This window comes from Herpailurus yagouaroundi, unplaced genomic scaffold (assembly GCF_014898765.1).
Source record: "Herpailurus yagouaroundi ecotype Mexico unplaced genomic scaffold, PumYag 322, whole genome shotgun sequence".
Taxonomy (NCBI): domain Eukaryota; kingdom Metazoa; phylum Chordata; class Mammalia; order Carnivora; family Felidae; genus Herpailurus; species Herpailurus yagouaroundi.
Genome location: NW_024412539.1, coordinates 1095340 through 1112934, shown reverse-complemented (window position 1 = coordinate 1112934; position 17595 = coordinate 1095340). Strand labels below are relative to the sequence as shown.

General features: G+C 41.7%; 1 protein-coding gene across 3 annotated transcripts in view; it reads left to right on the top strand.

Moving 5' to 3' along the window:
* Positions 1-17595, top strand: part of CHD1L (chromodomain helicase DNA binding protein 1 like) — a 60826-nt gene that overhangs the window by 19031 nt on the left and 24200 nt on the right. For all 3 annotated transcript variants that reach the window (XM_040462525.1, XM_040462526.1, XM_040462527.1), the window contains exons 6-13: positions 2355-2436; positions 5403-5565; positions 7236-7391; positions 8123-8215; positions 9778-9874; positions 11604-11677; positions 14383-14493; positions 17194-17308. In XM_040462525.1, coding sequence (XP_040318459.1) covers positions 2355-2436; positions 5403-5565; positions 7236-7391; positions 8123-8215; positions 9778-9874; positions 11604-11677; positions 14383-14493; positions 17194-17308 — 891 coding nt within the window. The remainder of the gene's footprint in view (positions 1-2354; positions 2437-5402; positions 5566-7235; positions 7392-8122; positions 8216-9777; positions 9875-11603; positions 11678-14382; positions 14494-17193; positions 17309-17595) is intronic.

The window sequence follows — 17595 nt, the reverse complement described above, 5'->3', positions numbered from 1 at the left end:
CCACCTAACACCATGGGTGATATGTTGCAGTATAGGGTTGAGACTACAGTTACAATGTAAATTCAACACTAGCTAGACTTTAGGTACATAAGAAAAGGTACATTGACACGGTTTCATTCTCCAAAGCATGCGTAGTTTTGATGTGGTTAGGTGGGGAGAAACTTCTGTTTTCAAAGTGCTTCAATATTTTAAATGTTCTCATCTAGCTTCTTCTGAGTTGGATTTCTGTTTTCATCTTATTTTGAGATACTGAAGGCCCAGTCATAGATTTCATGACTTCCAACCCATAAGTTTCCTTTAAGTAAGCATGTTATCTTACTCTTCTTAAGAAGAAAATAGGCTTGGGGTGCCTGAGTGGCTTAGTCGGTTGAGCGTCCAACTCTTGATTTCAGCTCAGGTCATGATCTCAAAGTTCGTGATTTCGAGCTCCGCGTCGGACTCTATGCTGACGGTGCGGAGTCTGCTTGGGATTCTCTCTCTCTCCCCTCCTCTCTCTCTCCTTCCCCTGCATGCTCTCTCTCTAAATAAATAAACTTTTTTTTCTTTTTTAAAGAAGAAAATAGGCTTCCCTCTCTTTTTCTTTTTTCTATAATTAGTATCTAACGTAATATTTGTTGAAGATCTCTTCTCTGGAAAGACACTGTTTGGGAGTTACCAGCAGTGCCAGGAAAGTAAACTGTAGAGCTCCCTAAGAGGACATAGACTCCAGTAGAGGGAGAGGCACTATACAGATATTCATAGTACAAGGCAGGATGTGGGAAGTCTCAAAAGGCGAGAAAATTGGGACATAAATGGTTTTTTTTTTTTTTTTAAGTTCATTCATTTTTGAGAGAGAGACAGAGTGTGAGCAGGGGAGGGGCAGAGAGAGAAGGGAGACACAGAATCTGAAGCAGGCTCCAGGCTCTGAGCTGTCAGCACAGAGCCCGACGCGGGGTTTGAACTCATGAACTGAGATCATGACCTGAGCTGAAGTCAGACACTTAATCAACTGAACCACCCAGGTACCCTGTTACATATATGTTTTTGATTACTTAAAGTATCCTAGGTGACCTTCATGAAAAGCCTAGTAGGCAAGTATAGATCTTCTAAATGAAGAAAGCAAGAGATTAGGTAACTCAGCTGAGGCCACATTGCTAATAATGGCAAAGAGACATCCAAATGTACCACTTGGTGTTGTGGAGACTTTTTCTTTTAATTTTTTTTTTTAATGTTTATTTTTGAGAGAGCGTGAGTGGAGGAGGGGCAGAGAGAAAGAGGGAGACACAGAATCCGAAGCAGGCTCCAGCCTTTGAGCTGTGAGCACAGAGCCCAATGTAGGACTCAAACCCACGATCCATGATACCATGATCTGAGCCGAAGTCCGATGCTTAACTGACTGAGCCACCCAGGCACCCCTCTTTAAAAAATTTTATTTATTTTGAGACAGAGAGAGTGGGGGAGGGATAGAGAGAGAGAATCAGAAGTAGGCTCTGTGTGCTGTCAGCATGGAGCCTAATATTGAGTTCAGTTTCATGAACCATGAGATCATGACCTGAGCTGAAATCAGGAGTCCAACACTAAACCGACTGGGCCACTTAGGTGCCCCATGTGGAGACTTTTGAAGAGCATCTCAAAAAAAATAAACATCTTGGGGCGCCTGGGTGGCTCAGTCAGTTAATCCTCTGACTCTTGATTTTGGCTCAGGTCTTGAGAAATTGTTGTTGTAATTTACTATGCTACAAAATGTGCTTTGGAAGTAGCCACCAAAGACCTCCATACTAGTATATCCAACAGATGTATCTTCCTGGATGTCTGTAACATTTGATCTTATTCACTGCTTCCCCATTTTTTTAAATTACGCTTTTTAAGCTACTGTGACACCAATTTCTCATAATTTTTCTTCTGGGTTTAAATCTCAGCTCCACTGCATTCTAGCTTTATGACCTTGACCTAGTTACCTAATCTTTCTGAGCTTTAGTCTCCTTGTTGCTAAAATGAGCACAATAATGTCTACTCACCATATTCCTTTGGATTAAATAACAGACATAAAGCTCCAAGCACAGTGTCTGGCACATAGTTGGTGGTCATAAATGTTTCCTTTTGCTTTCTGTCTCCAGCTCCTTCTTTTCTGCCTTTATGCACAGGTCTTTCCTGTCTTGGGAAAAAAATTCCCTTAAATTTACTGCCTTATCCAGATGTTGTCTCATGTACATGGCAGGCTTTCAGATAAGAAAGAAACTTGAGTGTGTTTCTAATAGAATGGGCTTAATATTAGTCTTGCCAACAATAGTTATTTTTATGGTAAGACTTTTTGGCTACAAGATATATGTTGGAGTTTTTACACAAAACTGAAAGCTTGGATTTTTTTCTCACAGCTTCCCTTGGAGTGTTCTTGTTGTGGATGAAGCTCACAGGTTGAAAAACCAAAGCTCCTTGCTGCATAAGACACTTTCAGAGGTAAACTCACAGGATAGTCTTAGTTTTTGTATAATCTCCTTTTGAAAAATACTATTTTAGGCCTGTGTAGAGTTAGTTAAGTTGAAACATTTTTTTTTTCAGTCCCGATTTCTCTAGGGCTAAATAAACATTTCATGAGTGACAGAGGTAGTACTTATATGGCCTCACTGCTCCTTCCTCTCATCTTTTACACAGGAAATAACGTGTACTGAAATCTGGTTATCAGGTAATAAGATGCTATCCCAGTAAAATACATTGTAGTTTTAGAAATGTTTCAGCTCTCTTTTGATCTTCTTCAAAGGGGTGGTTCTTTAAAATTAATCTTATTATAACTCTTCTGTCTGCAATAGCAGTTATATCTGACATATTGTACCCTTCCCCCCATTTACCATCTTAAAAAATTTGACAGTTCACGTGGAGTCATAAAGAGACCATTGCATGCCATTGACTATTAGCTGCAGTCTCTCTTGTCTTTGTCATACTTTTGAGTGTGACACCCTTGATCTCCTTCCCTTCTCTTGATCTTTGCCATCATTCTGGCACAGTGAGAAACGAGAAATGTCAGTGTAGCCCTAGCCTTGCCCTCTTTTCTGAGGAGCCAGTGGAACAGCTTGTGAGTAAGAAGTGCCTTTCTGTTTGCTGACCTCATAAAGGCTTATTCATGAGACCACATGTGTGAATTCCTGTGACCATCACTGAAGTTTGGTCCCTGTCCTATAACCAATCAGATAATAAGATTAGAGGTGACTTAGAGGAAAGTCTTAGGTCTGAATTCTGTATTTAATGGCTAAAAGTTGGAGTTTTTGATATTTTGATGAAGATATGGTCACTGTTATTGGTCCAGTCTCAGAGATTGCTATCCCCTGGTGGGGCTGACTCTGCTCTGTGTTTGCCTTCATTTTGGGACTCTTAACAGTATCTTTTTCCCAAAGGATTGTCATATTCTGGCACCTCACTCTATAAGACACTGCGTCATAAACTACCATGCCAGTTTACTAAAATATAATGGGAGAGGAGAAGCAGGTGTAGTAAAGGAACCCCAGGTTTGGAGTGGGGAAACTAAGTTCTATTGCTGGCCCCAGAGCCTTTCCTTGTTCATAAGGAAACTAAGGCTCAGAGATTATGTGAGGAAATTTTGTGTGTCATCTAAGCATTCCTTTTTAGGTGACGTTTGAATCGCAAACTACTTGTTGGTTGGAGAGAAATGCATTTATTGATAGGGCTGAGAGGTGGGCTAATACTGTTTTCAGCTTGTTTGTGAAAGTTGGAAGCAGTTTGTATTGAAACATAGGGAGTTGGTTCTACAATTTATGCTACGCCTCGTTGACGTTTACAAAGTACATTCACAAAAGTAAGTACGGTACCTTGACAGAGTAAGGCTGCTGTGGAAGATTATGTAGAAAAGTTTATAAAATACTGTATACAACGAGATCAGCTCCGGATTTTTTTCACCCAGTGATAAAATGGACACACTACTTTGAATAAGTACGTGAGCTCATGTGACAGTCTAAGTTGACTGTAGTGACTGGCAGCCCTCATCTTTTTCAGTCACCCCAGCTCTTTGCTTGGTGAACACATATAAAAATTTGAGTTGGTTATTGGAAGCATTTATTTCTGACCAGTTCCCATACTTGAAGTACTATGAAAACATTGTCCTACAAGCAGAGCAGGCATGAGTGGATGGACATTGATTAGACAATTTAAAAAGAAAAAAAATAAAAGAGATTGCAAAAAAAAAAAATAGTAATGACATTCTCAAATCAGTTTTAATTGCATTTCATTTATTACCTTACTACAAAGCTGTATCATCTTATGACCCTTTCCCAAATCTAAATACAGAAACACAAGAATAAAAATAAAAGGCATTAGGGGCGCCTGGGTGGCTCAAGTCAGTTGGGTGTGCTTATAGCTCAGAGCCTGGAGCCTGCTTCAGATTCTGTGTCTCCCTCTCTCTCTGCCCCTCCCCTGCTCATGCTCTGTCTCTCTCTATCTCAAAAATAAATAAAAAAACATTAAAAAATAAATAAAAGCCACTAATAATTTACTCCCCTGCATACATTAACATTTGACATATCTGCTTCCATATCCTTTGCTGTGCATATGAACACCTAAACATATAAGTATGCATATTGTTATTCTAGAAATCAAAATATACTGTATTTTTGTATTTAATAAGTATGTCTATATACATAAGGGTATATATGTACATATACATACACTATATTTCATTTTTTTAAATGAAATATATAAGATATGGCTTTTCAGTTTTGCTTCATTATTTAACTCAAATGGTATAAGTTCTTATAAATGTGAATTTAGAGCTTGTCTTTTGCTTAACCTAGTATCTGTTACTGTTTTTCCTAACCTTTTATTTCATTATTCTCTTACTCTTGGTGTTCTCATCACCTGCTCAAAATTTAAAGACTTTCTTTCATTTATGCTGTATGAGGCTCAGAAACATCCAGAAGTCTTGATGTTTTGGATGTGATACACTTACGTTTTATAAAAGGACATTCTTTTAGTCTAGATCTTTTTGCTTCCTGCTTGTAGTGGTGGGCCTGATGCTATAGCTTTTTCAAACTCTTGAGTATATACCATGTGCTTCTGAAGTCTCAATAGACTCACCATGTGGGTAGTAACATACTGCTTGAATTCTCACAAAGATTGAACAATAATAATCATATAGAATATTCATGTAGTACTTCAGAGTTCACATAGTGATTTTACTCACCTCCTTGTAACAGTTTCTCCTTCCCAGGATTATCATCCCCTTCTTACAGTTGAAACTGAAGAAGTATTATTCCTGCCATCAAACAGCTGGCATACAACTTGAACCTGAGTCCTCTGATTTCATGTCTTCATTGTCACCCCATTAAATCATGCCTCTCTCTGTAAAGGTTTTCATGGGTAACTCAGTCTTGCTTTCCGAGGTCATGGATTTTTAATTTTTATTTTATGTATTTGAGTTCTCAGTAGTCTTCAGTCTCCTGTTGACCGGAACTCCCATCCAGAATAGCCTCCAAGAGCTCTACTCCCTCCTCAGTTTTGTGGAGCCTGATGTCTTTCCCAAGGAGCAGGTGGGAGATTTTGTTCAGCGTTACCAGGATATCGAGAAAGAATCCAAGTCAGGCAAGTTCCCTTCCTACAAATCATGCCAAGAGGTCTGGGCCCAGAAATTGGCCTGGTGCATAATAGACACTGGTTATAGATAGAAAAGAAAGAGAATTGATAACCAGACGACACCTTCTAGGGAGAAAGAGCCACCCAAAACTAAGGTGGTGCTAGATCCCCTCATGTCGTTCCCAGTTGTCTGCTATTCATGATTCTTATTTGCTTGTTACGTGATTTTACAGCGGGGCTTCATGGGTCATTTTTGGAAGAAATGGAAAGTGTCTGCTGGTTTGCAGACTTTTTTTTCCCCCTCACCTGTCATTTCTATAATTTTGTAATCTGTTAACTTTCTATGCTATTTCCTGAGGCAGAAAAGTATATGGGGTGCCAGAGTCCCGAACTACTCTTCAGCATTCCACAGCACTGGTGTTTCTGTTCTCTGTGCACCAAAATCAGAAGTCTGGGATGGATGCATGGTGGGAGTGAAGCAGGAAGCATCCTCGTTTGTACAGCTGCCAGTTGCGGTCTTCCTCTTGCACCCTTGCCCCTCTGCCTCGTAGAATTCTCTGTCCCTGTAGTATTATCCCGGGACGAGTGTTCAACACCAATGCTAGGCAAGCCTGCCAGTGGGTGTGCATGTCCTGGGTGAGTAGGAGTTGGAAGGGCTTCTCACACCTTGCCCATCCTGCAAGCTGAAGATTGCCCATCCTGCAAGCCTGCTCTCATTGCCCCCATGTTTAGGGTCCAGATAAAACACACGGCAGCCCGTCAGATATTACATGGGACATACTCCTATTAAAAAAGTGTCTGCTGTTTATGTGGAGTTTATATTTCACTGCATTCTTGTATCTTGTTTGCTGAACCTGGCAACCCAACATGGAGCAGAATGCCAGCTCAGGCCAGTTTCTGAAGTTCATGACCCCTGGGGAAGGAGCAGGGGCGTTGAAGTGAAAGGAACTAAGTTTGAATGCAACATTAACATCCAGCTGTGTGACTTTGGATAAGTGTGCTTAATTTCGCAGAGCCTTGCTTAACGTAGCTATAAAAATGGGGACAATAGTCCTTGTCCTACACTTACTTCTAAACCCTTATGCTAGTCAATCAAATTAAGTGCAGAAGTATGCTGGAAACAGTACAACTCCATGCAAATGAGATTATTAATAAAAATCAAGTTCTTTGCGTGTTCCTAGTTCTTGAGTTGAGAGCCAGGAATAGTTCCAGAAGGAAATGGGAAAAGGAACCCGGTGAAGAAAGAAACACAGTTGATCCTTCAGTACAGGGATAGGGTGCTGACTGCCCTCTCCCACGGTTGAAAATCTGCTATAACTTTTTGACTTCCCAAATTTAACTGCCAATAGCCTGCCATTGACTGGATGCCTTACCGATAATGTAAACAGTTAAGACCTATTTTGTGCATTACATGTATTGTATGTTGTATTCGTACAATCAAGTGAGCCAGAGGAAAGAAATGTTAAGAAAATCCTAAGGAAGAGAAAATACATTTACAGTACCATAGTGTATTTGTTGGGGGAAAAAAAAATCTGCACTTAAGTCAACCTGTGTAGTTCAAACCCACGTTGTTCAAGGCTCACCTGTATTATGAAAAATGACAAGACTGGTCTAGCATGTGGAATTGGTATGAAAATTTTGTCCTACTTCTTGTGTTGTTGGTTTCTTTCCTTACACAGCAAATGAACTACACAAGCTCTTGCAGCCATTTCTGCTGAGGCGAGTGAAAGCCGAGGTAGCTACAGAGCTTCCCAAGAAGACAGAGGTGGTGATATACCATGGCCTGTCAGCATTGCAGAAAAAATACTACAAGGCCATTCTGATGAAAGACCTAGGTAATCAGAGGGCACTTGACTGCTCAGAAACTCAGGATGTGATTTTCATGGAGGGGAATATTTTATTATCACGCATGCTTCGTATAGCAATACGGGATGGGATTTTGTATTCTGAATATCGTTCAGTCAGCTGCAGTGAAACTGTGCAGGGTATCTTTACTGGAACGCAGACTTTACTGGTTGTTGCACTGGTGAAATTTCCTTTTCTTCCCCCACCCAGTTGTCCATACTGTGTAGCAGTTAGTTAAGCAAACATTCTAGGTAGGCCGGTGACACCTTTCATCTTTCCACCCTGTCACATATTTAACATATTGCACACCTTTTTTGTTTGAATAAGACTCACTGGGAGGAGTTGGGAGTGGAAATGTGGAGTCTGTCGCTTTGCATTTTTTTTAGAGAGAGCATGCACGCGTTGGGGAGAGGGACAGAGGGGGAGGGAGAGAAAATCTTAAGCAGGCCCCATGGTCAGTGTACAGCCTGATGTAGGCTCGAGCCAATGACCCTGGGATCATGACATGAGCTGAAATCAAGAGTTGGATATTCAACTGACTGAGCCACTCAGGTGCCCCAATATGCTGCTAATTCTTAATGCAATTCAGTGAAATTTAGGAGGTTATTATAGGTTTGAGAGATATATACTGAAATAAATAAGGTTATATATGGAAACGTAGAGTTTTTGAGTTTTTTGTTTTTGTTCAAAAGTCCATTTCTCCCTGTGTCTCTGTTTACAGCTGCATTTGAAAATGAGACAGCAAAGAAAGTTAAACTTCAGAATGTCTTGTCCCAGCTTCGGAAGTGTGTGGATCACCCGTATTTGTTTGATGGTGAGACAGTGCCCTTTTTTCTCACATTGCTTTTCATGAATATTTCTGTGGCCAACATCATAGCAAAATTCTTGAAAAGAATTTTCCATATTTACTGTCTAGTGTTCTCCCCATTTTCTTTCTAATTTTTCTATGTTGACGTAATTTAGTATACTGTTCATATTCAACTTTCTTCATTTGTCCCCTTAATGTCTTCCCCATGGCTTTGATTTTTCTTTTCAAATTCAAGATCCAGCCACAGATCCTGAATTATATTTGGCTGTCTCCTTTGCTTTTTTTTTTTTGCCTTTTTTGGTCTTTCATGAAATTACAGTTTTGAAGAATCAAGGCCAGTTGTTTCATGGGTTGTCTCATCTGGATTTAGGGATCATGTCTTCGTGTTTAGATGTCCCATTGTCGGGGCGCCTGGGTGGCGCAGTCGGTTAAGCATCCGACTTCAGCCAGGTCACGATCTCGCGGTCCGTGAGTTCGAGCCCCGCGTCAGGCTCTGGGCTGATGGCTCAGAGCCTGGAGCCTGTTTCCGATTCTGTGTCTCCCTCTCTCACTGACCCTCCCCCGTTCATGCTCTGTCTCTCTCTGTCCCAAAAATAAATAAACATTGAAAAAAAAAAAAAATTTAAATAGATGTCCCATTGTCTTAAACCCACTCCATGGCCAGCCTTTCATCATCGCCATTGAACTTTGCAAGTTTACCAGTGATACCTTCAATGGTTGTCCGTTCACATTTTAATTAACCTCTTAAAACCTTTGACACGGTTGATCACTTCTTTCTTGAAACACTTTCTTCCTTTGGCTTTTGGAATGCTTTCTATTACTTCTCCATTTGCCTGTATCCACTCCTTAGCCTCCTTCGCTGCTTTCCCTGTACCTTAGAGATGTCTGCAAATTTCCCTCTAAATGCTGTTTTAGCTGCACACCGCACATCTCAATATGTAGTGTTTTCATTTTCATTCAGACTAGGGCTTTTTTGAGTCATTCTGACAGGTAGCCTTTGGGACGCTTCCAGGACTTTTGCGGCCTTGGGAGGACTAGAATGGGTAGGACCAATGTGGAGGGTTTGCTGCAGTTCTTTTAAGGGAGTGTTTGCCAGGTAGTACTATGAATTGCAGAGTCTTAATCAGGTGCATTTCAGAATCTTTTTTTAAGGCAGGGGGGGATTGGGAACTTGTAGATTTTGAAAGAAGCCCTCTAGGTTATTCTGACTGCCATCCCCCAGCTTGAGAGTTACTAGTTTATACATCTAAGCTGTATTTCTTGATTTGTTTTCTCAAGCGAGAGTCTCAAATTTTCAATTCTCTGGACTTTAGCATGTCCCTGTGCCTCCTTTTCCTAAAGAGTGGGCTTGTTCCTTGAATGGACATTTTTTGTCATATTGGGGGTATTGGCTCTGTGACTGATGTTAAAAGCAGCACTGAGATTATCATGCAAACACATAATTATAAATGCCTCAAAGAGAGATGAGACTTGGGCCCATTATCAGAAGGAGCTTGGCCTCTTGCTGTGGCCTTGCCTTTGGCTTCTCTACTCAAGGAGTCTGCCCTGACTGGGGACACATTTTTCAGGTGTGGAACCAGAGCCTTTTGAAATTGGAGACCACCTGATTGAGGCCAGTGGGAAACTTCATCTACTGGATAAGCTCCTGGCATTCCTGTATTCCAGGTAGGTGGTTGGTTCACATTTTCTGCTCTGAGCTGGTGATTTTTAAAACCAGAATAATGAACAACTCATTGATTTCTTGAGACTAATTCCAGTTTCCCTTTTTTTTAAGACCCCGATTCTGGTTCCATCTTCTCGCCAACTACACCCACAGCCATCCCCATCCCACCCCATCCCCTCCATAATCATCCTTCCTTTTCCCGAATTCCTATAGCACCTAGGATCCTAATCTAGCACTTGGCAATGCACTGCCTTAATCTGTTGTCTGGTTAATTGGTATTAATCTTATCACTCCAGCTGTATTGTTTAGTTCCACAAAGAGATAACATCAAGCATTTCTTTTTTAATTACTTGCTGGTACCTTGCATTAATTGGCACCTAATGAAGGCTTTGTAAATCTTCACTTTGGTTAACCTGTGGCATTTGGTTCAGGGCGAACTTGGGGGATTCTTTCCCAGAGACATGAATTGGGTAGCAGAAGACTAAGTCACTTCTGGAGCTTGAAAATATGTTCAGCTAAGTGTTCAGTAGGCTGGTGGCCAGCCTCTACCTGATCCTTCTGGTCCCCAGTAGGACAGAGGAGTCTAGAAAAAGCCCAGCTTCCCAAGGGTTTCTAAGTTGTCCCTATGGGACAACTGCCCCAAGTGGGCCTGAACTAACCTCAAAACCTCAGATTTGGCGAAATCACCCAACATTAGGAATGTGCAAATCAAATAATTGCATGTCTTACTATATTTTATTGGCTGTGATATATCTACTATAAGTGTGTTTGAGGTACAGGAGGACCCATAAACATCTTCTGTCCAACCTTTTCATTTCACAGGTGATAAAACAGGCCCAGAGTGGTCATGACTTGTCTAAAGTCACACAGCCAGCAAATGACAGAGATGGGATTAGAATTGAGGCCCTTGGCTTCAAGTTCAATGTCCTTTCCAAGTATTTGAGGCTACAGTCTTGAAAGGGTTCTTCATAATTGTTCCTTTATGTGCATCGCAAGCTCAGATTAAATTAGTTTTCCTAATGAGACTCTTGTTTTGATAGTGCCGTATTTCTTTATGAAAACTTAAATATTACCTGATAACATAGGACTGTAGGCTCATCTTCATTCTTGACTTAATTCATTTTTCCTTTTCCTTTCCTCTCTTCTCCCTGTACATAAATAAGTTTTTTTAATGTATTGTAGGGGATATGAGATGCCACCTGCCCCTTGCTTCTCTAAAGTGATACTTTGCAGACTTTTCAACTAATATAGCTGGAGATGAGAGGCTAGTGATTTTATACTCCCCAAGTAGAGAATGGCTATGGATGGCTGACCCCAAGTTCTTTGGGGTTTCTGACTTGGGCTTTTGTGCATTTGAATTTTGCATTTTATTCTTCCTGTATCTTTCTTTATTTTTCTGTTAAAAAGAAAGTGTATTTTTCTCTCCATTAGTAAATTGACATTCTAGAAAGAGGTTTCTTGGTTGTACTAGGACTTTCTATAGCCTCTAGTGCATTGACATTTGCTCCTGGGAATATCCCCACTCCAGTTTGAGAACTTGTGCTCTGCAGGATATGACTACATGTGGAGCTATTTATGTGGAACATTTAGCATGTCTGAGGAAGTCTCTGTAAATGATTATGATATTTATATTTCCCCTTTGGTAATTGTATTCTTTGGTAGGTTTCACCTGAGGGAAACTCACCTTAAATACCTAGAGTTGGCAGCCTTTCCTTTTCTCTTTCTTGCCAGGGGCCATCGAGTTTTACTTTTCTCCCAAATGACCCAGATGTTGGATATTCTCCAAGACTACATGGACTACAGAGGTGACATCCCTTGGCCATTACGTTGCTTAATCCTTTTTAGCAGTCCATCAGGTCCATGAAGAGTAATCTGGGGTGTGGGGATATTACAGAGGAAAGTAGTAAAAGAACATTAGCCTGAACCAAAGGAAGATTGAAAGTAAGGAGAGAGGTGTGTCACACAAGGATTGACAGCTGGGTAGAGACACATGGGCAGAAATAAACACACACATTCCCACTGGCGATGTGATTTAAAATTATGGGTACTTGGGGCGCCTGGGTGGCGCAGTCGGTTAAGCGTCCGACTTCAGCCAGGTCACGATCTTGCGGTCCGTGAGTTCGAGCCCCGCGTCAGGCTCTGGGCTGATGGCTCAGAGCCTGGAGCCTGCTTCCGATTCTGTGTCTCCCTCTCTCTCTGCCCCTCCCCCGTTCATGCTCTGTCTCTCTCTGTCCCAAAAATAAATAAACGTTGAAAAAAAAATTTAAAAAAATAAATAAATAAAATAAAATTATGGGTACTGGAAGAAATGTGAGTTGCAGAAATGTTGAGTGATTTGAAAATGCTTGCTAAAAAAGAACTTTCAGTGTCTTGTAACATTCAACTCAACATTTGAGCATTTGTTCAGGAGCAGTAGAGAAGATGATATTATAGAGATACCACATATCAGCTAAGCGAAAGGAATTTTTTTTCTGTATAAACAATAGGGAATTGTTGCGACCAGCGCAACAAACACCGAGATCAGGGTCCTGAGGGTAGGGGAATGTAAGAAAGAAAAGAGAAGCCAGTTTGGGAACAGGAGGGTCCCCTGGGCTGATGGCCCAAGTGACGGCTTTATTGTTGCTGTACACAATCTTTTATATCAAGACTCTTATGGGTCAGGCCATTCTAAGAATAAACAGGTTTCGCATGATCGCTGCCAGCCAAAACATTTAGTTTCGTGTATATTGTGAACTTTCTTTTTTTAAAAATTTTTTTTTTCAACGTTTATTTATTTTTGGGACAGAGAGAGACAGAGCATGAACGGGGGAGGGGCAGAGAGAGAGGGAGACACAGAATCGGAAACAGACTCCAGGCTCTGAGCCATCAGCCCAGAGCCTGACACGGGGCTCGAACTCACGGACCGCGAGATCGTGACCTGGCTGAAGTCGGACGCTTAACCGACTGCGCCACCCAGGCGCCCCTATTGTGAACTTTCTAAACGGGTCACGGCAAGGTCCTGTTGATAAATTGCTAGCAAAACACAGTTCCCATGTTTGTTTCTATTTGACCCGGGGTAGAAAGAGCACGTGCATACTAGCAGGGGAGGGGCAGAGAGAGAGAGGGAAAGAGAGCATCCCAACACCCACAGACCACAGGCTTCAGGAATTAGCTTTCTCAGCCTTGACAAGGCTTGCGTATGCCTTTGCAAGTGGGAGAATGGGAGGGGGAACCACCGGGTTGGCTGAGTCAACAGGGAGCCGTTGCTCAACCCGGTCTCAGCCTGGCACCGGGGCCCAGCCTCCCACAGGGAATGTAAGTTATTACCTGGGTATCTTGTTTAACATATAATAAAATTATTGTGGAGGGCTTCTGAATGACTTAGTTAAGTGTCTGGCTCTTGATCTTGACTTAGGTCATTATCTCACAGTTTGTGTGTTCAAGCCCTGTGTCCGACTCTGCACTGATAGAGCCTGCTTGGGATTCTCTCTCTTCCTCTCTCTCTGCCCCTCCCCCACTTGCATGCTTGTGCTCACTCCAGCATATTCTCTCTCTCTCTCTCTCTCTCTCTCTCTCTCTCAGGATAAATAAACTTTGAAAGAAATGTATGTGGGATGATGGAAAAAGGCTGTAACATTGATTGTTCATGAGATCAGTGGTGAAAGAGTATCAGCTTCAGACCGTACGAATTTAAAACATGAATTTAGAGTAGGTCTCTCAGAGCCACTTGATGCCCTCCAAGTACTGTAGTATACCTGGTCCATTGGACACTTGGCAGGAAATGCCATAGGCATGTTGAGGAATCTCTAGATTCACAAACAGCGCTTGAGAGTAGGATTCCCCTTCTTGACAGGGTTCTGTGGTGATGGGTGGAGAATCTGTAGCTTCATTGAAGGTTAGCTGCTGGGCCATTGGGCAGGCTCACTGACCAGCTCCCAAGTGCTTGTCTTACTGCTTGCATAAGTTAAGAACTCTGTTGAGGCACAATTGGAAACTGCCATGCAGCATGGTTCACAGTGTGCTTCAGGGTTGGTTGGGATAGTCAGAATTGACTGTTAACTCCACAACTATCAGATACATCAACTGCATGTATTTCAAAAACCCAGAGAGCTATGTTATGTTGAGTTCTTTTGTTTTTAAATGTTTTATTTTTTTGAGAGAGAGACAGAGCATGAGCAGGAGAGGGGCAGAGAAAGAGTGAGACACAGAATCCGAAGCAGGCTCCAGGCTCTGAGCTGGCAGCACAGAGCCCACCACGGGGCTCGAACTCACCGACTGTGAGATCATGACCTGAGCCAAAGTCAGATGCTTAACCGACTGAGCCATCCAGGCACCCCTATGTTGAATTCTTTTGTAAAACAATGAAATGTCCCCTAAATTTAGATTTTTCCCATGGGATTTGCTTGAAGTAGAGGTATACCTGTATACAGAAAGGGATAAAATTAGCATTTGCTTCTGAGCTGACAATGTTTTATTCCCCAAAGAATATGTGAAAAGGGTTTATATTTCTGTTTTCTTTTTCTCTGTGAAGGGTACAGCTATGAGCGCGTGGATGGTTCTGTGAGAGGAGAAGAGAGACACCTGGCCATTAAGAACTTTGGACAGCAGCCTATTTTTATTTTTCTCCTGAGTACCAGGGCAGGTAGGCCACATAGCCATTGACAAAAGCAGACAAATAAGGGGAGATATAGTACTTTTACATCCTGGCCATTAGCATGTTTTTCCTTAATTCTCTGAAAGGTGAGGTCATTAAGGAGGAGCGTAAAACAGGGGAATTGAGGGATTTGTTGTAAGTGTATCGAAGTACTGGGCTCCTAGCATGGGGTTCTTTTCCTGTCCAAGTTTTCTAAGCTGCCAAGTAAGGCTGAAACCAGGGGTTGTTGGAAAGTAATTTTAACCTGCTTTGACCACTGAGCTGGGTTGTCCTGTAAGATGTCTGTAATTGACATTCAGTAGAGACCGCTCTCTTTCCCAGCTATGAATTTGGGAAGTGAGATAACAACCTGTCTGCTAGTTATCCCTCCTCCTTACGTAGTCTGGAATAGTGCTGTCAAAGCTTAATCAAGTCTAGCTTTTTAAAAAGTTGTGATCCTAATGAAATTGCCACCTCTTTGGAATTATTTTTAATGTGACTTAAGTCATAAATATTTTTATATGACATTTGTAGTGCTTTTATACACTCTTCAGTTGTTTGAAATCTGTTCATGGAGATGAAATTATTATGTCATGGAGCAAGCAGACCTTAGTGTTGAACTTCTAGAATCTTAGTTTCATTATCTTAGTTTTTGTAGACCTGAATCTTAATGGAATGGATGCAAGAACATTAGGGGGATGTGTGTCCTCTATTAAAGAGAGATCAACATCTTTCTAAAGAGAGAGTTCTATCTTAAAAAGTATTTAAGTGTCTAGTACGGTGAGGGTGCATAAAAGACGTGTTAAATAGAATCCCTGACCATAAGGAGATTTTCTCACCTGTGTGTGTCTCATCTCTGTACTACAAAGATATAATCTGATTTGTTTGGCTTCACTTGCTTCCAGTGTCGTAGACTGCACCCTGCATCAGCCATTTATTCATGTCCTCAGTTGTCTCTGGGGTGGTCTTAGGAGAAGCTGGAAGGATCAGGGCAAATGCATCTTCAGTGTTGGGAAAACAGCTCTCCTTCTGCTTTAATGATTTTGTCATCTTCATATTGTGAGAGTGGCATCACGTTTGAAGGTCTAAAATTAGGAAGAAAGAGTAAGCTCCTGGGAGTACTAGAATCAGTCAAAACAGAGTAATCTTTTAAGAACGGAAGCAATCCTGGACATGAGCCTTTTCCAAACAATGATGATCACATTTGCTATCACTTTTTAGCTGTAAATTAGCAGGGTTATTTATTTAACAGGTTTCCCTCCAACTTTCAAATAGTTCTGTGGTTGAATCATGTTGCCACCGGGTGGCAGTGGTAGCTCGTGAGATGTTCCAAACAAGAATGGAGAATAGCTTATTTGTAAAACATCACCCCTTAATTTAATGAGGAAGCGCTGAACTCAGATGTTAACCCAAGAAGAAGAAAACTTTTATGGCTCATGCTGTGATGAAATAAGTGCCAGGGAGATTCTCTGGAGTAGTGGGTGAAAGCGAAGGCTCTGGAGCCAGACTGTGTGGGACTGACTCCTGCCTCTCTCACTTCCTGGCTGTGTGATCTCTGCTGAGTCCCTGGACTTCTCTGCTCTTCTGTCTATAAAATGAGGGTAATAATAGTAAACTACTCATAGGGGTGTTGTGAGGATTGAAGGAGTCAGTATACATAAAGCGCTTAGAACATTGCTTGGCACGTAGTAAGCACAGCACAAACGTAGCTGGCATTATTATAAGGTCTAATTTAGCATCTCTCAGTAATCAGTCTTTATTATGTCTTTATTCCAGCTTTAATTTTATATGAAGGCTTTAATTAGAATGTTCCTGCCTGACTTGTCTTGAGAGCCAGCTTACAGTCGGTAGCCCATCTCAAAAGTTAGTCCTCAATTCAAGCTGTTGGAACAAGCCCTTTCAGGCTTGCTTGTCTCCGCAATGAGCTGTAACGACCCTGGCAAGAGGGAGTCCCTCTTGTACTTGTTTCCACATTAATCAAAGACAAAGCTGTAATTTGCTTTCATGGTTCTCTTAATTAATTCTCATCATCCAAGAAGCCTCCTCAGCCCTTTTCCTACAATGCTGAAGAAAGATCAGAAAGTTGTCCCATGGAGTGTCCTTATCCTGTGACTGGTTTTGTTACCCACTCTTTGATTAATGTGGAAACAAATACAGAAAAGACTTTCTAAAGTTTTCTCCAGTCAGAGGGAGGTAGTTTCCTGCTCTGCTGAGGAGTGTAATAAATAAATGTCATCCCCTGCTCTCATTAGCTTGCATCAGGGATCTTGCTACCTTAGCTATAACCTACAGTGGATATTAACTCCTCTCTTAGCAGTGTCCACAGCAGAAGACCCCTTGCATATTTAAAACTGTTTTCTTTTGAAAGAGTGTGTGTCCTCTTTCACAGACTATTCTAAATAGACCAAGATTTTTAAACGGAAGAGATGTAAATTGGCTTCCTGGGACTAACTTCACTATGCACTTTTACTGTTTGCCCCTGCTCCCCTCATTCTGTTACTTTCAATACTTAAGTTTTCCCAAGTCAGGCAATAGGCAGCAGTGTTAACCACTGCAAGGTCCTGGAGTTAGGGATGGGTGTTAGTTTGAAAGGTGAGGCCAATTGTTTTGTCTGATCTTAATTTACCATTCGTCCCCTTGCCTTGCACCTTTATGGTCTAGCCCGTAGCCAGCTTGCTGCTGATCACATTCCTTTTGCATTGTTTTCAGGTGGAGTGGGCATGAACTTAACAGCTGCAGATACTGTTATTTTTGTTGACAGTGATTTCAATCCGCAGAACGACTTACAGGCAGCTGCCAGAGCTCACCGGATCGGCCAGAACAAGTGAGAGATTTCAGCATCAGTGTTTTTCCACATCCCTGGCTCCTCAGCGGTCCTCGGTTGGGGAGGGAGGTGAACGACCTGGTGGGCCCGGTGACATCCCAGACTGGAGGGTGAGAGAGCACTGGGTTTTAGCCCAGCTTTGCTGCTGACTCGTTGAAGACTGCTGGCCAGCACACATTCTTCTTGCACACGTGATTTGTTAAAAACCACAGTCAAGCCATGAAATAGAAGCCATGAACTTCTAAAGACGAGAAGGAACCTTTAGAAGTTATTTAACTCTTTTTTAC